Raw genomic sequence first — 22,861 nt, 5'->3', positions numbered from 1 at the left:
TTGTTTGAAACCAACAATAAGTATGTTACTGAATTCATTGTAATACAATGTTGTTCATTTATGGGTGAGCGCATTGTCTTCCCAGAATAAACCTACTGTAATCATAAACTGACCTTTAAAGCGATGCAGCTTCAAACACCTACATGCTCCTGGTAACCTTTCATTCCATTGTTGTTAACTCCTTGTCAAATGGTGAGGAAAAGCGTTGTTAAACACTAATTGACCATCAGACAACAGCTGTATAGTCAGTGGCTTTTCATGCTTTGTTGCCCAAGGACAAGAATAACATTACAACGAATGCAAAGGTTAAAATAAAAACCATGTTTTTTCACAGACTGTTGATATACAGTATAACCCTTCACTAGAAAATACTGTTTACTCCACCTAAGCATTGCACATTATGCATGCAAAAACAACCTGTTTCATTGTATAGTTAACGCTGTTAGTGCTCAGCCAATGAACTGTAGGTTTGAAGCCTTCTGATTGTTGGTTCATTAATGAATTAAGACTTTAAGGTAAGAATGTGTCTGTCTTTGTGAAGAAACAAATACTGTCATATATCTGGGCTAAAAGCTGTTATCGTCTCGCCTGCTCAGTCTGTATCAGATAAAATGAACAAATCCTTTCAGACCAGGAGAGAGGGGTTTGTCTCACCCAATAATCTAACAGTGATTTATTTTGGGCAGGAGCATGAAGGAACATTTTATGGTTTGGATTGTTTTGGAGTGTAGTATTGATGTATACCTTGGTTAATTTGGAGGAGGGTTATTGCTTGAACTATCCAATATCTCAGGGTTAAAATGTGCTTTATCAAAGTTCAAAATGTTTTCGAGTAGCTTGAGAATACAATTGCTATAAATGGAGACTCAAAGAAGCAGCTTGTGGAATATGTTGAAAACATTTACAACAACAGAACACAAAGTTCTTCCGTGATGCAACAGTGAAATGTTCCGTCTGTCCTGAATGTTTGCTAAGCTGATTGCTTAGTAGCAGGAAAATCTGCTCAATCCACCATCTTCCTCCCGTCACTGCTCTGCTGTAACTTAGCTGGCAATACCCATGGAAACAGCCAATTGGGAGTATGTGTGTGTAAGTGACTGTGTGTGCATGTAAATGTGGTCCTGCATGTGTTTGTCTGCATGTGTGTGTGTCTGTGCTATCTTTGTTATCCTCTTAACTCACTTGAGGTCTGCCCTCTCTCTCTTTAATCCCCAGAACACACACCCACACCCAACAGAGGAAGAAGCATGGGGGAATAATTGAAGAATATACGGCCGTTAGAAAAAAAAACAGTGATTCTGCCACAGGGTGAAAACTGAAAGACTCAAATCTGTGAGGGGGAGTATAGCTGCGCTTTTCGGGCTCTTGTTAGGAGGATACAGCTGGGAAAACATCATACTGTAGCAGCTGCTTCATTAGATTATGAAAGAATTATCACTGAGAGAAAATGAAAAAAAATCCACAGTTCAAGTTTCTCCTTAATTAAAGAGAAACCTTTTTGTTTTCATTTCCCAAATGTAGCCTCACTTTCACAGGCACTTAGTGGAGGGAAACAGCTAATAGACTGAACACTAGAATGACCAGCAGGTTGAAATCAGCAACGTGTTGCAAAAACATCAAAAGTAAATATTCAGGAGGAAGTATTAGGCATTGCTCTTTGATTGAATGGCCAAGACAAATAGGTTGGAAATACTGATTAAGAAGCTGTTCCATGTGTTGAAATAATTGTGTGTGTGTGCTTAAGGTATTGTTATCCTCTAGCTCCAATAATAAAGTAATCATTGCTTTATTTTATAGAATATGTGGTTAGCTTTTACAGCCATGCCTAGCCATAGCTTGGGGTTTATTGATTTGATTGAAAAGCTGTATTCTTGTAGAGAAATGCAATCACTGACAGCAAATTCTCAGTTTCAGCTGCCCTTCCTGGGGCGTCAAAATCAATCATTTCCCCTCTTAACACCAAACACAAATTCACACACATCTCAGACAGATCCCCTCCCTGTACTCCCTCCAAGCTCTCTCTTGCTTCTTCTCTAGCTCTCATTTACTGCCATGTCAAGGTTGCAAAACAAGGACATATTGTGCCTGAAAGCGGCGCTTTATCCTTCAAAATAAATGCGTACAATTGTCAAGCTTAGCAGAAAATCTATTTAAAAACAGCCATGATTATCAGAATGCAAACTAGATTTAATTAAATACATTCATTCTGACTTTGTGTGTATTCAGTGTTGTTTAGATACCTTTATATGAAGTTATTCATCATCTACAATCGATTGTGTTTTATTTTGAAAACCAAAAACCGGAACCTGTGTTGTATCCACGATGGTATAACGTGTTTCCCTCTCTTTCTCCTCACAACACCCAGTGGCTGTCTCTCTACCTGTCCCTCGCGCACCCGAACAGTTGAAAACATCCTTGCGCTCGGGAGGGGATCTAGGATTTGGAACGAGAAGAGGAAGGGAGACATCACACACTCTGCTCCACCACCATGCAGATAATTGGGCTGCCTTTTTTGCTGTTATGCCTCATCTGGGGCCACTCCTGCGCTCTCGGCGGAAAAGGTAGGAACATGAGAAAGAAAAAGATGAACAAAAAAACAATTTGTCTTCGAAATGTTTGAATGCGTTTTCGCGTTTGAGTTGCACAAGTTGGAAAGGGGGCACTTACCGTCCGTCCAACAACTTCATCGCCATTTAGGTGTTTTTGTCTCTTTCTATTTAAGTTTTCCATAATATTCAGTAGCTTGCTCTCGTGCATCAATGCATAGTTACCGTAGTTACTCAAAGTTAAAGCAAAGATGGACAGGGCAATTAGCGGGACAGGTGTTCAGCTGGGTGGGAAGTTGTAGCTTGTTATAACGCTACGTAGTTTCACTGTAATGTGTTGTGAGAGGGGGTATATTAAAGAAATTGGTGAATGATCACCAAGAGGCTAATATACAAATAAAGAATAATTCAAATGACAAATTAGTGGATTACTTGTTAACCCATTACTGTTCCCTACAACCCAAGATAACATCGTATGCTCCTAAATGTATTCAAATGTGACATTACATAAGACAACCAAAAGCAGCAGGTACTCACAAATGTCCAATTTAAACTGTTGTTATTTTACTTTAATAAGAAGCATGATACTTAATATAGAAAAACATATTGGCTCAATAGTAATAACATCACCCGTAGAGGTTACTAGGAAACTATTCTTTACATAATATTATGACTTGGCAACCTATAGCATGCCCCAGTTGCTCCTTGAAGATTAACACTATTAACATGACATTTATTGAGGATATCAGAGGTTTATGTTCCTGGTCATGACTGTCTGGTTGGCCAGTGATCTGGAGATGATTTCTAACTATGATAATCGATTAGTGCTCGGGGAGGGCAGCCACGGTCGGGGTGTAGCACTAAATCACATCCTCACCCTGTGATGCTCTCAAACATCACTTTCCCTCTCTCAAACACACACACACACACACACACACACACACACACACACACACACACACACACACACACACACACACACACACACACACACACACACACACACACACACACACACACACACACACACACACACACACACACACACACACACACACACACACACACACACACACCCCTACCTACCTACCTACCTAACTGGTATTGCATATGAAGGGCAGCAGCGGTTTACAGTGGTATTAATTGGGTCTCTGGAGTGAGAGCGCGGGGCTGACTGGCCGTCTGCGCTTAACCAAAAATAATTTGCCCTGTTTATGAAAGACCTCCATATGGCCGGGAGCCAGAGGGAAGGCTAAGTAGGTTTCGACACTAAGTTTACAGAGAAGAGCCTGTTTTGTGAAGTGTGAACGCAGCTTTGATTGCTACAGACAGTTGTCATCAGCTATGCAATGCGTAATCTGCTTGTCTCAAGGCCGAGTATATTGTTATCAAACTAGAGCTGCAATGAAAGACAGAAAATATTGCCTACTATTTTAATGATTAATAATTGTTCATGAAATATTGTGAACAATTCTGTTTTCAGCCATATTACATTTAAGGTCTTTAGGTTTTGGACAGACAGGAGGTAATATTCAGGTTAATCAATCATGACATAATGAAAACATCCCTATACCAAATATTTTATGGAATGGATACATTTGATTTGATCATTATTGTCAGGAATGATAGTAATTTAATAAGATTTGATAAACCTGTGTATTGTTAAGTAAAGCCACTTCCTCTTCACTTTCAAAAAAAGGAATAGATTAAGGCCCTGGATGTTTGTTGGCTGTATAACAAAGACACACAGTGAGTTTTTGATTTTGCATTTACAAGCTCTACAAGCTCAGCAGAATACAGTACGTACACGAGACAAAGGCTTGCCGCTGAATACCTTTGCATAAGTCAGGAAATAGACCTGAGCAGATGAATGCAACACAAAACAAGAAGATTTGAAAGGAGTGTTGAAAGCAAAAGAAAGGAAGAAAAAAAAATGGAAAACAAGATGAGATTTATGGGTGTCTTTCAACAGAGCCGTCTAGCTGCATTATCCTCGCTGGAACATAAATCGTGAAGGCGATGTGGAACGCAGCAACATAACTCAGGTTTTCCTCGTCGGTGCAACGACTGGTGAAACAATGTCTGGCAGGAACGGCCGGGCCCGTCCTGTCACTCTTTTCCTCTTTACTATCATTTATGCCCTTTTTTCTATTTTTTTCCTCCCATGCTTCTCTCTCTCCCGTTGACTCTCCCATTGTTTGTTGCTTTGCTCTGTTGAGCTGATGCTATTCAGAGAGCAAATGTCAGAGGAAGGGGATCGAGAGAGAGGCGAGAGCAACCTCATTCTGATTTCCAGATCTGCTTCTCTTTCCCTCTCCACTGCCCTGGATTCGATTCCAAAGTTTTATGGGCTTAAGTGAGTTGTGTAAATGGTGAGGCAGTCCTCTTTCTGTCTGTCTTTGTCTCATCTGGAGAGTGTCACATTCCCACTCCATCCCAGCTACCTCTATTACCAACACCTTCCTCCGTCCCATTTATATTCTCTGCCTTTCCCTGTCCAGATTTTCTCCTAATTTCACTCCCATTGTTCCTTTTCTCCCTCCAAACTCCCTCCATCGCAAACCTTCTCCTGTACTTTCTCTACTTTATTTTCTAAATCTCTAATGCCTCACAGAGTAGAACAACATGCACGTTTGTGAAATGTTAAAATGTCTGCCTGAATGTGGGCAATTGTGTTGAAAAAGACTGAGCACTCTTGTGCTTTGTGCTGACGAGTGTGGAGGAATTTCAGGTCTGTGTGCTGCCGGGCGTATATGCAAATGAGGGTAGAGATGCAAATTATTGTCCTAATTTGGATGTTAATTACTCAGTACGGCTAATTATAATATGTCTGATGAGGCGTAAGGTGGAGGAGAGGAGCAAAATGGAAAGGCTGCCATAGCATGATGTATGTGTGGGGATGAGATAATGTGTGTGTGTGTGTGTGTAAGAGTGAGAGGTGTTTATGAGTGTGTTGTGTGTATGCCAGTATCACAGCAGCTGGTCCAATGGCTCCGTTGGGGCCTTCTGGTCAGCACTCAATATGTGGTGGATAAACATTGCATGCAGTGCTGACTTCTGAAACACACACACACACACACACACACACACACACACACACACACACACACACACACACACACACACACACACACACACACACACACACACACACACACACACACACACACACAGTCCCGTTCTCGTACTGATGCATTGACACGTCCAACCTCTCGGACACTTCTGTATTTTAAAACTATCCGAGTAAACACTTGTGTGTGTCTTACAAAGACACTCACATACTTCCCCTTCAGCAGGTGGCAGGCTGTCTGTGAATGACTGAGCATGTGCTGTGCAGGAGACAGAGGGAGAGTAGAGAACCATTCATTGGAGAGGATGGAGCAAAAAATAGGTAGAAAAAGAGAAATATTCTGTGCGCGCATGAGTGTCTACATCATTTCATCATTGCCCTTTTAAATGATTTGTATTTCTTGATTTTCCTCTATATGCTTTAGGAACACAAATGACACATCCGGAAAGTTGGAAAGAGAGAATGGGACAGAGAATGATAGAAACCTTCGTAGACCATTACCCTACAAAAACATTAGAGCTGTTGAAGCAACAATAGATATGTTTTGAGCGCAATGACCGATTGGACCAAGCTGGACCTGTCGGTTGTAGTCTGGGAATTGAGACTTTCGGAAAGTTGTTAACTTGAAAATCATTCTTTGTATGGTATTTGTGAAGATGACCTAACTAGTGTGTTGCCGAGGGAGCACAGATAAATAAACCGCTCACTTTAATGTGAACTTTGCTGTTTAAAAAGTCTCACCTTTTCTTTGTATACTTTACTGTCCATGTTGCCAGATGCCGTAAATGCTATGCTCCGTTTATGGCCTTTTCAGCGCAACCACTGCTAGGTGCCATCCATGTTGGTTTTGGTCGATATGTGAGTTTCTTGCAGGATTTGCGAGGATTCAAACTGCCTGAACTCAAGCCGTCGTTCTGACCAGTTGTTCTGTATGTTGTCATAAGGTTTATGGCTCTTTCTCACTGGGAATGTTTGAAGAACAGAGCATAGGTTGTTGTATTCCATTCAATGACAAAAGGCTTCACTTACGAAATGTTCTTAGCCTTGGGCTTTGTTCAGATACAGCAAATGGATTTTCATGATATTAGTGCAGTTGCCTGAGGTGTACATTTAGTAGTTTCATCCACTCGCCTGAAAACCTCTATTCCTCACGATTAAAGTTTAATTCCATTTTTCTCCATGAAGTCCAAAGACTCATTTGTTGACATTTAGCTTGCTTTGTATTGAGATTAGAGTCAACACATTGAAAATAGCCTTTGTGTTGGCAGCAGATCCGAGGGCAAATACTGCACATTTTGTGTTTCTTAACTTTCTTCCTTGTAATCATTTGTTGTCTTCATATTAGCATGCAAAAATACAAATGTATTTTCAGAGTTGATCTGAATAAAGCAATGTTCAGTAGCAGCTATCAGACTGAACTAAGGCGCTGTGTCTCTGTTGTGTCTCTGCTGTGTCTCTGCTGTGTCCCCTGAGCCAGTGTCATTGCAGTGTTATCTATCGTCTCTATGTACACAGGCCAAGCAATCCTTTATTAAACAAGAGGCCGCGGTCTGTTGTGCCTCGTGATGAAGCCTGAAGTTATGAAGACATGCACCGCTGCACACTGTTTTAATTATAATTCCAATACAAACGTATTAGCCTTCTGTGTATTTGTTAACTTAATAATACATTGTGTTAATGTTGTAGTGTGTGTTCAGCCAAACATAAGAAACGCGCACAGATCCACACACACACCCCCCCTCACACATTGATTGAGTCATCTCCTTCATCTTCCTTTCAACTTGTCCTGTGTGGGATTCTTGTAGTCAGTCCAAAGCCTCACTACGCTTTGAAATGGCTTTATATTTGATTTTTCTTTTTGTATCGCTCCTCCAGTAGCAATCATGAAAGACACATGTCTTTTCCATCATGAGATATGGTTCTGGAGATGTTTTACAACCACATGTTTCCGTGTATATTAGAAAGGTATAGGCTACAAAGTGAAACTACATAGTGTTACATCACCGGGGCGACGATAAGTCACACCAAAGTCTTTTTAGTTTTTCTATACTTTGCCTACAAGGTAACTCGGTGTGTGACTGAAAAACAAATCACAGGCTGAGTGTGTGTGTGTGTGTGTGTGTGTGTGTGTGTGTGTGTGTGTGTGTGTGTGTGTGTGTGTGTGTGTGTGTGTGTGTGTGTGTGTGTGTGTGTGTGTGTGTGTGTGTGTGTGTGTGTGTGTGTGTGTGTGTGTGTGTGTGTGTGTGTGTGTGTGTGTGTGTGTGTGTGTGTGTGTGTGTGTGTGTGTGTTCAATCACGTCCTCATGCATACACAGACTCGTGTACCTGGAGCTACAATCGCTGCTCAGAAAGAAAGGAATCACAGCAGGGAGGCAACATGAAAGCATGTCCTCAAGAAGAAAGGTTTTAATATTCACGAGTCATCAGTCAGAAGTGTTATCTCTGTTTCTCTCTCTGTCTGTCTCGCTCTTTCTTCCTCTAGGTCTCGCTCTTTCTATAGCACCACACCTGTCTCTTCTTCTCCCCTTCTGGCAGCAGCAGCAGCAGCAGCAGCAGCAGCAGCAGCACATTAGATACGAGGCTTTGGATTTGTGTGTCAGTGCAAATATTCCTGTTTCTCCTCTCGGATCACTTTCACATTTCTCTCTTCTACTTCCTTCTGTAAAGCTGCCAGACGCAGGCCTCACCTCACAGAGAGTTTGTCCGCTCACCTTTGTCCTTCCTCTCTCTTCCTCTGTTCTCCTCCTCCTCTGCGCTCCAATGTCACCGTGTTTTCAGGCGACATTGCTGAGTTTGTGAGTTTATCAGATTTCTATTTTCTGTTTCTGTTTGTATATGAATTATTTATGCAAAAAGTAATCTTAGCAACCTATCATGGTAACATGCCTACGTGAGAAAACGGCTGACTATACACTTCATGCCTAAGATTACATTTATATTGTGCTGTGATGTTGCATGGAAATACATAGAAATGTGTGTTACAGGCAGATTAGATTCATAACAGAACATATCCTTGTTTATCTCCTCCTCTCAAAACAACCTAGACAGAAATGCTATTCTATTCTTTCATCATTTCCTACTTAAAACCTCTCCTAAACAATGACCTCTTTGATATAATAGCAAAGGAATACATTTGGCTTGTCATGTGCCTGACATACTTAATCAATCCAAACCAAATTGCAAAACAGGTTTTAAGAAGAAATACAAAGAAATGGGCAGAAATTATTTTCAAATATTCTTGTGTGTTGATGTTTGATTACAATTCCCCAGTGGGAATAAAATAAACTAGTTTGTTTTAAATGTGTGGATCCTTTGAAAAAGTGTATTATATGATAAATCCCTCTTTTGTTATTGCAGTGTGTTCTTCCTTTTCTGCTCAACTGGTCTATTCTCCCTCTAATATAAAGACAAGAAAAAGGCCCTTTAAATAGATTATGTATTTTGGCTTTTGCAGAACTCTAAATAAACAGGAAGATAGTCTGAACACTGTCATGTCCTTAAACAAAATATAAACATTTACATTACCAAGACTCCTCAAATCTGATCAAAATCTGCTACAGTTTAGCACTTACACAAATATTGACTTTCTGCTTCTGTTCTCAGGGACTTAATGACCTCATTTGTGTTATCCATGATTAACTGTGGGCGAAGAGCTAATATAACGCCTTGATCACAGTGAAACAAGTGGTGATTGTGAGTCACCTCCTAACTTACTCCCCGATCCATACATTTAGTGTCAAAACAGAGCCTCAATTTCCCATTTGTAATGGCCCCGGCTCTGCCTTTGTTCTTTCCATTTGCAGTTTGATGTATAGTCCGTTGTTGCCCTCGGAGTCATTTGGTCCTCCTCCTCTCTACGTTTTAATACACACTCATCCAACCTTTCACCCTGTCTGCTGAGCACTCACACACAACCTCGCTGTTTCCACCTCCTCCTGTCTCCCTCGGTGTGTCCCAAACGAAATGAGCAGTGCTTTCCCTCCCATAGCTCTGGGGTCAGCGCTGCAACATTTCCCATCAAGTCCTTGTCACATCTGATGAGTTTTAATTTTTACTTACTCTGGCGTAATGACATTTTCTGTTTATTTTATTCATGGTCCACAGCTTTCGCTGTAACAACTCTGTTCCCTGTCAGCGAAAAACCCTATTAATCTTTCTGCAATTTCAGCACAGTCTGATGACGGTGCTTACCCAGGTTTTTCAAGCTCATTATTGTTAATCGATTGACGTTCATCATCGCACAAGGAAAATGAAACATCGTGTTTATTGTGTCTTGTAAAGCACAAATGTGCAGATAAACATTAAAGTAACTCGTATTCACTTCCTGAGGCGATACCTCCTCCTGCAAGGTGTCAAGGGGAGATGGAAAAGAAGGTGTTATTTGCACATGATGGCGCAGAGTACTTACCGTAAGGGTGTGTGATTGTGTGTATACTGTGTGTGTTGTGTAAAAGTTTAAATTGAAAGATGGTTCATGAAAGAGTAGCTGGGTGATGGTATATCGTCACAGACTCTCCAACACCCTATAATTACCATATTTGATGGAATGTTAAATGATATGCATTTCTGCCTCTTTAGTGCTTTTGTTTTCTGTCGAGGATGAGTGCACATCATAATACATCGCATCAGTTCCTGTATAGTTTTGTCAATTAGAAAGGTGAAATACACAGCACTGTAAACAAAAACACTTCCCCTTCTCCCTTAGCGTTTGTCTCAAACACAATCTGTTCCCTCTGATTAGACAGTATGTTTTTACCAGACAGTCAAAAATGACTCCTGTGTTAAATAAACTTGTGTGCATTGTTTTTCAATAGTCAAAGGCAGCGAGATTAAATAAATGACGGTACTCCAAACAAAAAAGCCTGGCAAGGAGAAGCAAGAATGTCCTCTTCAGTTTATCCGTCACAATGAACCCACGTCTGAACTGTTACATTTCTATTCAAATGCCACGGCTTTGTGTGAGGCTCACCCCCATATCTTTGTGGCACTTTTCCTCTGTAATTATAGTCATTTTTCTTCACATGCTGACAATAACTGTATTGTGTTGAGTTGAAAAGACAGCGCCACCCTTACTGGCACATCACATTGGTGTGAACAAATTACTAAGTGTAAAACAAGCAAATACTTGAAACAGTCAGCCTCTTGCTATGGCAACATACTCTTATTATCCTCCTGAGATGTAACGATTAACTTTTCACCAGAGCACCTCAGTCAGTGTGCTTTTCTCTTCCAGATGATTGGATGAGTTCATTTAACTCTACAGAATACAACAACTTTATAGCTTTCATTTTTCCATTTATGGGATCCACTGTCAGTAGGATCCTGAAATATGTCGTACAGTTTATAAAGCGCTAGGTCCACCTGGAGCACACCGCATTGATAAATGTATCATTTGCCTTTTATGGTAAATATCAGTCACGTTTTAAAGCTTGGATCAGTGGTGTTTTGAACCTATTTATCTGTCCCAGGGGATAGACACATAGTGGGAGAAAACGCAGTGGGTGTAAAGGAGCGTTTTTGTAAAGGATAGCCGGAGTCCCAGAGGCAGTTGTGTAAAGAGAGGAGGAGGACAGGGGAGGACAGGGTCACGATGAAAACATCAGTTAAAGTGTAAGGAGGTGAATAAGAGAGCCCTGATCACACTGATGTATTGGTTTGGGATGTGTTAGCAATAAAACACATCATCAATCTCTTCCCCTCCTTCCCTCCCCTCCTGTGTGACCGCTCAACCATTATACTTTATTTAAGTAATTGCCCGGAAAATGGTTCTGAGTTGTCATCGGAAAGGAAAGTGCTCTTTTTAGCAGCTAAGGCAGCTTCGGCTTGCAACTTAGGGGCGTTTGCCTTTTATTGGACATTAGTGAGTGTTATGTCTCTGCCTACCTTCTTCGTATACCTTCCCTCCCACAGCTGCCCTTCTCTGACATGCCTCTCTCCCTCATGCACTATTAAACAGACACACGCATACACTTTCACTTAGCAGCTCCTCAGCCTCTGTAATAAGGCTGCTCTCCTCCCCAGTAATGGGGATCTGCTGTGAGTGGAGTGGTCCAAGATGGCAGCTCCACAAAAGGCTCTGACAGATGCTTGGGAACGAGACGCATCAGGGAGAAGATGGCCAGCTAACTCCTCTTGTTAACACCCCGACCCTTCTCTCTCTTTCCGCTTCCTGACAAGTTGGAGGACTAATACGAAGATTGTTTGCATTGGTTCTCACAAAGAGGTTGAGACGTTATCCAATATTAAAGTGCCACACTGTTTACCTCCCAAGGTATTGTTTGCCTTGTCTATATTGAGACCATGGGGCTAGAGGAGCACATAAAGGGGAAACACTTGTAATTGCTCAAAGTCTTGAAATGATTCCCCATCTGGGCTTGGGTAGGCATTCTGTGGATGGCACTGTTATATGCAGCAGACTTTCTTGTTTTAGTTCCATGTTTTTTTTAGACTTCACAGCAATGATGTTATTCTGGGGAAATCTGAGGCGCTGATGCTTCCCTCTTTATTGCAGAATATGTCATTCCTCCCTGTTGTCAGGTATTGATTTTAGGAGAAAGGTGATGATAAACAATGTTTTCTTTCTCGCGCCGATCCCAGTGGTAGATTAAAACAAACTGCTGAGAGTAATGTGGCCTGGCTTGGTATTCAATTCAGAGAATGCCTTGCACTGCCTTCCTACTTATGACACTATAGGAGGATAATACTCCAAATATATCATATTCAACCCCGTACCCTGTCACATTTCTTATGCTGAGGGATGGCATAGAAACTAAAATCATGAAGAACAAATTATGAAATCGAACACAAGCATCTTTCCTGCCTGAGAACTAGTGCATCTGGCAAAGTGTTGATAATGGTTCACATTGCACCACAGAGACATCATTTGCCATGTCATCATTCCGGAACTCACTAGAATGTTTAAATATCACCAGTAGTTGCCTGATATTGTGCAGTCTGTCATATGAAGATGATGAAGACATAAGTCACCTCCCTGTCCTTTTTATTTATAAAACCTCAAACTCTTTTTCTCTGGTTTTTGCTATGGAGCCAGAATTGGGCCAATATTCTAGCGCGCAAAACAAGCTACTCACGAGCGAAAAATGTGCTTTTACACGCGCATAAAATGACCCCATACGCATAAACCCCCGTGAGGGCTGTCTCTCTCGTGAGCTCGCGGGGGCTTAATCTGCGAGCCAGGGTCATTTATCGCTCGTGAGTAGCTTGTTTTGCGCGCTAGAATATTGACCCAATTCTGGCTCCATATTTACCCCACTTGAGAACGATGTACAGTATTTGCATAAACAAATACAGAAGAAAGAGTAAAGAACCCCACAAGGTGAGACGAGCAGGGGCAGAAGAAAGACTGTATGGAAAGGGAACAGAAACCAAAGACAGAGGAGAAGCGAGAGGTTAGAGAGATGCAGAGAAAAGCGAGTGTCATGACAGAAAAGAGAGGGAGGATAAAGGGAGAGAGGCTGTGTGGTGTGGTGATGTTTGCCATTGCCACTCATTGTGTGGCGTTGTGAGCGGTCGGCGGCGAGCCCCGGAGCGATTCATCATGATTATGTGGGGGTAGGCAGGTAATGTCACAGCAGGGAGGGCTGGGCACAGTGGAGGCGCACACTATTTCTGGGCATCTGTCTTCACCAGCCAGGACGTAGTTGGTCACATCAGCCTGTGTTGTTTCTCTGCCGCGCCCTCCAAACATTTCAGGCTTTGTCGTATTTTCTTTTTTCAGGTCGACTCTTAAAAATATGTATTGTATATCGGTGACGTGCTATTTGTTTACAAGTCCACATGATGACTTACTTTAACATTTACAAATTGATACCGTGCCTAAGCTTCCTCTGTCAGTGTTTTTGGTTACTCCTGCTCCCCAATCCTGACTGTCATATAACACGGAGCTTCAGTGACTCATTAAAGACGCATTCAATGTCAAACGTCAGCTTCTGTCTGCCTATGTTTGGCTCTCACCCCCTTCTCTCCCCCTCTCACCCTTTTTCTGTGATTCTCTCTCTTCAGCCTTTGGATGTCTCTGACACTTCATGTGGCAAAGACTGTCATCTCTAACCTCGATCCTTCACATCGCTTTTATGTTTCTTCTAAAACAGCTCCCACTGTGCAGTGATGGATCTAATGGCTGTTTGTCCAACTGTCAGTAGTTATGTATATTAACCTGGTGTGTGTGTGTGTGTGTGTGTGTGTGTGTGTGTGTGTGTGTGTGTGTGTGTGTGTGTGTGTGTGTGTGTGTGTGTGTGTGTGTGTGTGTGTGTGTGTGTGTGTGTGTGTGTGTGTGTGTGTGTGTGTGTGTGTGTGTGTGTGTGTGTGTGTGTGTGTGTGTGTGTGTGTGTGGAGTAAAACATACTTTAGTGCTTGCAGCTTGTCCTGTTTGTGACAAGTTTGTGGGTGGGTGTTTTTAGGACACACACACACACAAACACACACACACACACACACACACACAAATATGTAATGCCATGTGTACTTGCTGCACATTGGGTCTCTAATACACAGTGCGGTGGCAGAGAGGTCTAAATGATTAATGAACACCTCTCTGGTGTGTCTGCCAAGGCTGCAGCTAAAACCAGTGTCATTCTCTCTTTCTGCTGTCACTTCATGAATATTGTATATGTTATGGACTTGCTTGCCTTAAAATATGTCCACTTCATTCAACATACCTCCAATTGGTCAAGTTTGAATCCATCTAATTATCTAACCAATGTTTTACTTGTACATATTAAAAGTAAGCAAGTACTGTTTTCTTGGAAGCAATGCCTCCTTTTAACTGTCCCTACTGCCAACTTATCTACTGCAATATTAACTCAAGCTGCGCTCTCTTCTGGAAAGCTTCTCACATTATCTGATCCTTCCTGAAAAAATTAAAATAATCAGTATGTTTAAATGTCAACGGATCCAATGAAAAAACTCAAACCAAACATTTAATAGTCTTAACAATCACACTATGTATTATAGTTTGTGTACTTAGCCAAAGCCTTATATAACATATTATTCTTTCTCCTACCATAAACAATTTTCCTGCCGTTGACCTCCAAACACATAAATTGCCGCTATACGGTAAAGACCCTTATATCCGAGTTGATTCCTGTTGTTTATAAAAATGTCTTATATTTTCCCAATATTGATACATTAGCACTAATTAGTTGTACATACTCTTCAAGTATGACATGATGACGTTCACTTTGGCAGCCAGGAAGAAGTCATATACAAATCTGCAGGGGAGTCTAGTGGAGTTTGCAGCCGTGCCAGCTTTCTTTCTAAAAAGACAACATGCGAGCAGATGGGACTGTGCATCGGGCGCACACAACTCTCTGGGTGAAATACCACGTTTTTAGGTGAGCAATCTTTAAAAGAATCAATTCTTCTGAAAGAACAAACAGGATTTTAGCTTCGAGCCTCCTCCAGAGCTGCTGAAGACGTTCTCCAGCTGAGTTGTACTCCTTCTGACAGGTAAACTGAACTTAATGGAGTGCGCCCTTAAGACCAGTTAGGCATGAAGATTGTGCAGCACCAGGCTGTTTGTTGATTGATAAATAATTTCTTTAGATGTAATCCAGAAACATCATTAAGCAACAAAGATAAAACACACCACTTCATGTTGACGACATCTTTGAAACCATGTGCCTAAACTGGGCAGGGGCTGTTAAAGCAATAATCTCCTTTAATCACCTAGGTGACAGTGTATGCTACTGAAAGGTGTTAGCGTGCTGCGATGTGCGGGTCCTTCAGGAACATGATTACCTGTCTGCAGAGTTGCACTGTCAGCACAATCTTGGAGGCAAACGGAGCAGAACGTCGTTTAGTTTTTTTTTATCTTGACAGTGTGCTTGGCCAGCTGTTTAGTTGCTTGTGTGCCCTTTATTTGTATCTCTGTGATATGTGGACTAGTTTGTGTATGTTGTCTTACAATGCTTTCAGTTTTGCTAAATATTATATACTTTAGCTTTTTCCAGGTTAATGTTTGTTTCCTAATTACATTACACATAAAACCGCAATCAACACCCTCTCACTCCCCGTACTGTCATTAACACCTACAGTGCGCTCGTTTGCAGGCATCTCTGGATAACACTTGATATAATGAATAACATTGGATAACACAGATCTTGGTATACAGGAATGAACCGCACTCAAGGTGTGAGTGATGTATAAAAATGTGTTTCTCATTAACACTAATATTGCAGTCAGGTTGAGTTTAATCTTCACGGGGTCCAGCTATAGCCTACATTATATGCGAGTGATAACAAGATGTATTTATTTCTGTAACTAGGTTGTCTGTGATGTTATTTATAGCATGTTGGTTTCCACCGAGAGTTTCCGACTGTGATTTGAGTTTTTCACAGTTTTTGTAAGTAGGACTTTTCACAGGGTTTTGTGCCTTCCACTGTGTTTAGAGGGAAGAGCTAGAATAGATGTGGATTGTTGAGGCTTATAATGACCAATACACACTCTGACATGATTCCTTGTCATTGAGTTCATCAGGAATTGTGGCAAACATTTTACACTTGAAAACAAACATGTTTATTTAATAGCGCTAAACTACATCAAACTATTTTTAATATGTCTCAACAAATATAAGACAGGGTCTTTGTGGCGAAAAATTGGTCTGGCATTGAAAAAAAAATCTAGATTCTTGCATTGTAATAATGAGAACCAGATAGAAGTGTCAAAACAAAAACTCTTAAGTATTGATTTTGGCAGAATCAATGTCAGCTAAATGCTCTAGTTGAATATTGTGTTGGGCGATGCAATAAGGCCAGGGCTAACGGATAGTGTTTAAATCACGTATGACTAAACGATACCCATTTGGGAACCGTCCAAACTTCCACTTCTCCACTTTATAGAGTTTGGAAGTCAGCCAAAGCTTTTTCTTTGAGCTAAGAACATGAAAAGGTATAAGCTTATCAGAGTTTTTAATAGATGAAGCACATTTGCCTTAAGTGTCTAAAACTGATTAGCTATTCTTTGCGCTTCAACCCTGTTTAGGCTTCAAACACCAGGCTGCATCCCACTGATGCTAAACAGTGTCAGACGGTTTCGCAGTGCAGCTGTGACAAACACTAAAACATCTTTTAAGCCATCATTTGAGCAGATGCTGATTTTGAAACGGTAGCACACCCGCATTATTATTTCCATTATCACAGTTGCAGAATAGACCCTACTGCAGAGCGGCCCTGCTTTCACCGGTAATGGCATCATTCTATTTCAAATTGTTAATGAGATATTTAGAGATGGGAGTTGTTGTGTGGAGCATTCAAAGAAAGCTGCTGTTATTACCCTGATCAGTCATTGCACTGAACAATATCACTCTGTTTTCACAACATGTGTCCGGTCAACTGGAGACATTATTGGAGCCTTTTTTTACCTAATGCTCAGGTGAGGGAGGGGGCAGCCTGTTAAATGGATCATAATCACTTAAAAATGGCTCTTTCATGCCTCTCTCTCTTTAAATGTTGAAATGTTTGGAGACGCACAGCTTTAACTTCATAATGCCAACTAAATGAATGCCACATATGAATCCTATTGCTCACCATTGACATCGATTAACAGCCAGAAAGAGGCCGTGCTTCATTCTTTCTGTCAAATTATTAGAAAATTCACGAAATACAATATATGCAAATTGGGCCTCATGTACATAATTATGAATACTTTGTATACTGGTAGAAATGTGCAGCTTGTGGGTGGAACATCACCTTCATTGTCTTTTTATGTCCCCCATGTACTCATTTGTCTCTTTTATTCTCTCATCCACTCCTGTAAGGCCATCTGTAGATTGTCGTCTGTAGACACTTAACAGTTGGTTGCACATCTCATTAGTCTGAAAGGTACATTCTTAATAATGTGACTTTTCCTTCATTCCCAAGCTTTAATGCCCGGCCCCTCCATGGCCCTTTTTAAGGTGACCTTTGAATAATCAAGAGGAATTAAAGGGAATTAAAATGTGTAATAGTGTGAAGCATCAGTGAACCCGCCGTTATGATCTATTACAGACAATAAAGCCTCTGTGGAATTGATTTGAAAGACAAAGCTTCATATCCTAAAGATGTTAGTCTCTTTGTAAATTAATTATTTGAAGTCATCTCAGAAAACAAAAGCATTGTTAGCTGCTACTATCTTGTCTAATGCTTTATGTCAGATTTAATAAATGAACAATTCATCATCATTCAATCATTTCCCCCTCTTCCTGTGGGACGTCAGCGCCGTCCTGCAGTATTACATTAAATGTCGATTGGTAGCAGCAGAGGAAGAGAGGAAATTGACACTAAGCTTTCAGAAATCCTCCCCAGAGCGATGCAGTTTGGTGACACTGTTGGATGAGTTTGAAGGCGTCACACTCACACAAGAGTCCCCTAAACCCTGCAAACTGCGCACATGTACGCACAAAGAAGCCACACATTGTGCAACAGCACACTGACAGATTGACAGACAGGTCAGCAGGCGGCGGCAGGAAGACAGACAGCACAAACTGTGAGGGAGGGAAGAGCTGCCGATGTTTGACTTACAGACTGTTGAAAGGAGGGAGAAACAGCGAGGTGAAACGACACACAAACAGATCAGCACATTTCAAGGATAATTATTCCCACTGGAGTTGTTTCGGGGAGTAATTACTTTCCTTCAGGATCCAACACCAAGTAAAACTAAGTAAAAAGGTGGAAACACTTGCTGGAAAACATTTGTTCTTTAAATAAACTTTCAGAATCTAAATCTTTTCGACCTTTTCTTTTCAATACCCAACAAAAACATACAATTAACAATACAGTTAAAACAGTTAACAATAGGTATTAATAAGCAGCTATAGCTTTAGTGAATCAACCTTAGTGGACTTATAAAGGAAATTGTCTCAATAAAGTGTAATTTAAAATATATTTTGGTCTTCCAGCCAGATGGGATCATACCTTGAAATGTGATGTATTGATTAAAAGTGCACTTATTATTCATAAGTGATCCTAAAACTTTGTATTTCTACCTTTCAACTATTTTGAATGATTAAACCATAGTATGGGGGAAAGGAGGCAGGTTATTTTCTTTTTTATTTGTTATTCTTGTTAATTGTTGTAAAAAAGGAATTTTAGTGAACTTGCATGTTTTATACCTTTGAAAATTCTCAATATAGGTCTATTTAAAAAATGTCCTCGCCAGCTTGCTATGGCCTCATCACTACCTGTACTTCTGTTCCCTTCACCAGCTTCACTTAATTGATTGTAGGAATAACGAGCCTTGACTGATTGTTCGGCAATCAACCACTTTTTACCAAAGACTTAATGAAATAAAAATGTTGTGAGTGGATTTTATGCAAATGTCTCTGTGGGTTTGTAATGGGCTAAGGTTAATACAAGGGCAGTTGTCTTTGGCAGAATAGTCCCTTTTTGAAAACTGGAGCCACTCATCATCATTTGACCTTGTTGTTAAGAAGAATATTTGCGCTAGGGGAAACACTACTTTGTATTTTCAACTCACGTGTCTCTACGATATGTTCATGCTGTCATTAAGATAAAGGATAATGGCATAGCTTCAGAATTCAAAAGTCTGCTTCCTGTTGTTCATATATCTGTGTATTTCTCACCTCCCTCTGTATCTGACAAATGTTCTCTCTCTGCTGTGACAAGATAAGAGTAAAATACATTACAGGACAACCGAATGATTCCTGATTTGATTTCACTTCCTGGAAGAATGAGTTTGACGGATTCAAAACATCCCGGGAGGCAAAATGAATAATCCTTCAGTCTCTCCTTATTTCCCTTTCTTCTTCCGTGTCTACTTTCTTCTCTCTTCTTGTCTCCCTTTGTTCCTTCAACCTGGAGAACTTTTACCTGAGAAGTGGGGTGGGCTGTCACTTTCGTTATTCTCTGATAAAACTGTGCATACTCTGTTTTACTTCACTCATCATTCAAGTTGAATATTCTCCCAAATGAAAAAGGAAATCTTCTTTTACCTCAGCAGGTTACCTCAGCTCCACTGTATGTAAACAAAGTCTTCAAGAAGTGTGTTTCTCTTTTTTATCATTTCTTTTGTTCGATCTGTCTGTTATATCTTCCTTGGGACTCTAAAATATTTAAAAGGAACATAACTGAGTAAGTAGTGAATTCATTATTAATAAACATTGAGATATTTCTCTAAATATGTAACGCAGATTCTCATCAAACTAAATAAATTCCCACTTGCAGTACAACATGTGAAAGTGAAAAGCCCTTGTGTTTTCCGCTTGCTGTCATGTATATGTATTTTTTACTTTATGGTAATTTTGTAGGCAAATGTTTTACCTTCTTTTAAAACATATCAAAGGCAGGAACAAACCTCTACATTAATGCACACAATGTACAACAATATCTGTATTCTTTTGTTATTACTGCTGATTTTTTTTAAATTCCTTTTTATTCCATTCCATTGCAATGCAAATACTGTTATATTTCTATTTTACTATATTTTTTTATTATTTGTAATATTTGTTCTAGTTCTCTATCTGTGTTTTAATTGTTGTTTTACTTTTATGTATGCACCATGACACCTAGTCAAATTTCTCGTAAGTATAAACCTACCTGGTGATAAACTAAGCTAGTATTACATGTATACTAGACACCGCTATGCGTATTACAAACACTTACCTTGAAGAGTCAATGCACCTTTCTTTTCAAGCTGCAAGCACTACCCTCAGCTATCATGTTTGTCTGGAAAAGCACAAAGACTTAATGTCAATATTCTTGTTTTTCTTCCTCATCCCTCCCTCTTATCATCCCCTCAATCCTCCCTCGTCTGGTCATGAGTCTGGACATCATTTATCACTTATTCTGAGTAATCCTCTTAGAAGGGAAATGAGCTGGCTCCCTATTTGTTCGACTGCTACTTAGTTTGGATGCAGCATGTGTGTTTACATATGAGTGACACTCTAGTCTGTGCCCTTGTTAAAAGGGGAGGTTGGTACTTTGAAGAGATGAAATTGTTTCTTTGTGAGCGTGGACTTCGCTCTCTGCATGCTTTGTGTTTTGGTGATGCATTGCCGCAGTCCTCTTCACAATGATATTTCAATACCACCAAACATAAAGGAGAGGATTTCATTGAGTCTGATTTCTAATTCTAGTCAATTCAGTAAATCAATCCACAACTGCATTAACACTATTTGGTTTAACCTGTTAAGCCCCAAGCCTGTTTTTCAGGTCTCAGGCTCAAAAATGACATTCCCAGAAAAAATGACCATATCTTCCCTTCTAAAAGGGTTACATTAATAATCTTTTTTCTCAAAGTAATGATAAACCTGTGAGTTGGGTGTAGAAAACTCAGAATCAATATAGATGTTTTTTATTTTAAAGAAAATTCAGATTGAACATACCGTAATTTTCGGACTATAAGGCGCACCTGCATATAAGCCGCAGCAGCTAAATTGAATGATGTGTACATATATAAGCCGCACTGGACTATAAGCCGCAGGTGTTTTAATGTTTAATTACCATATGTAAGGGTTCGTGCACAGAGGGGATTGTCGGGAAAGAGATGGCTGTTTGAGGAAGCTCCCATTTATTAACATTTCAACAAACAAGTTGCATATTTGCATAACGTATTCAAGTGTTACCATTTAGTGCAATAGTTGCTACCGAACATGTACTGTGCTGTGTAAACTGTACTGTATCACATAGCGTTTCAGACACACAAACTTTTCAACTTTCAAACTTAAACGGTGCGCTCCCAGCGCACGTACCGGCAGTGATCTACAGCAGCGGTTTTCAACCAGTGGTACGGGGACAAACTGTCTCGCTCTCGTAATGTCTGTCTGTCTTGCTCTCGTTCTGTCTCTCGTACCACTCTCGGTTCCACTTTTACTTTTGCGCGCTACCTGTCTCACTCTTTTCCGGCCTCCAGCTTTTCCTGCTGGAGCCCGCCGCTTAAAGGTGGGGGGCGCGGACCGGCCATAGAGCCCATAGAGTTAAAGGTGGTGGACTGTAACCTGTAAAATCCATAGATTTAGGAGGTCCCCTAGTGGCCGTTAGCTGTAAAAATCCATAGATTAGCCGCACCGTTATATAAGCCGCAGCGTCGAAAAATGGGAAAAAAGGCGCGGCTTATAGTCCGAAAATTACGGTAGTTCAATCTAGTTAATTTAGTTTAGAGTTAGTTTAGATTACATCTAAAAAAACTGTAAATTATAGTGTCCGTCCCAACATTTCTTTTTTACTTATAGTGAAACCCATAATGGGTTTGTAGACTAAAAGCTTTAGGAATCCAAAGTACAACATATAAGTACCCTGTATCAAGATTGATGCAAAACAACTGACATTTGACCTTTTTAGAGAGATTTAGCAAAAAAAAAACACTTCTGGGGTCCTTTGGGTGGATTTTCCATATCTCTGGACCCCCTTGGTCGATTTGGATGATTGACATCTCTTTTTAACCGTCAGAGCCAATGGAATGGAGGGAAAGTTCCACATACACAAACAGGTTACCAAATAATGAGTGGGAGTGACGAGTAGAAAAACCGGAAGCTGCGCTAACCTCTGGTGGCTAACATTAGCAGCAACATTTTTTTCACCGATTTTTGCATAAAAATTGAATTATGGATTATCCATAATTTTTTCAAAGAGACAGACACATTATTAACCTATGGATTAACCTTCAGCTGCGTTTTTTCTCGTTTTAATGCCATTGAACACGACTTTTGATCAGAATTACGGCTACGGTGAGACGATGTCCCGTTTTTTCTCCGTAATGCTCCGTGTTGTGATGTCTGTGTTTGCTTCCCCTGTCGCGAGTTCTGATCGCTCAGTGATGATACTATACCTATATAATCTGTGGAACCTCAGCTTTAATCGAATATCTTGTGTGTGCAGTTACGATAAGTAATAAGGGTATCTTTATCTTGAGTTCTGTGCTAAGTCCGTTAGCTTTTTTTCCGCTCAGGGGTCATTTAGATGCTTCTTATGAGACTTGTGTTTTGTTTTGGTAAAAATAGTTCGCATCGTCAGTTAGCTGAGATTATTCCCGTTAATCTGGTATAACACATTAATAGGTTTTTAAATGTTAAGAAGCCCTGAGAGACACAGTCTCGAAAAAAATGTTTCACGAGCGCCGATTGGGGGGGGCGCTCGTCCTTAAGAGGTTAAATATATATGCCAACATTAAACTATTGGTTTGAGAATGCGTTTAAAACAGCCTCTACTGTCCAGCTGTTTTCTACTCGCATCATTAAAAACCATGTAAATGCAAAATGATAATGCAACAGGAGTCTCTTTCGGTCACTGAG

The 22,861-nt window shown here is 40.5% G+C and overlaps 1 protein-coding gene across 2 annotated transcripts in view; it reads left to right on the top strand.

The window, feature by feature from the left end:
• Window positions 1–2,372: 2,372 nt before the first annotated feature.
• Window positions 2,373–22,861, top strand: part of clstn2a (calsyntenin 2a) — a 150,222-nt gene continuing 129,733 nt past the window's right edge. The window contains exon 1 of one of the 2 annotated variants that reach the window (XM_079647739.1): window positions 2,373–2,561. In XM_079647739.1, the coding sequence (XP_079503865.1) occupies window positions 2,489–2,561 (73 nt within the window). In that variant the 5' untranslated portion in view covers window positions 2,373–2,488. Of the gene's footprint in view, window positions 2,562–14,972; window positions 15,085–22,861 lie in introns of those variants that run through there. The other variant, XM_079647741.1, reaches the window with a different exon arrangement.

The sequence above is a fragment of the Notothenia rossii genome, assembly GCF_949606895.1.
Source record: "Notothenia rossii genome assembly, chromosome: 9".
Taxonomy (NCBI): Eukaryota; Metazoa; Chordata; class Actinopteri; order Perciformes; family Nototheniidae; genus Notothenia; species Notothenia rossii.
Note: the sequence above shows the minus strand (reverse complement) of the source record. Positions and strands in the feature narration are given on the sequence as shown.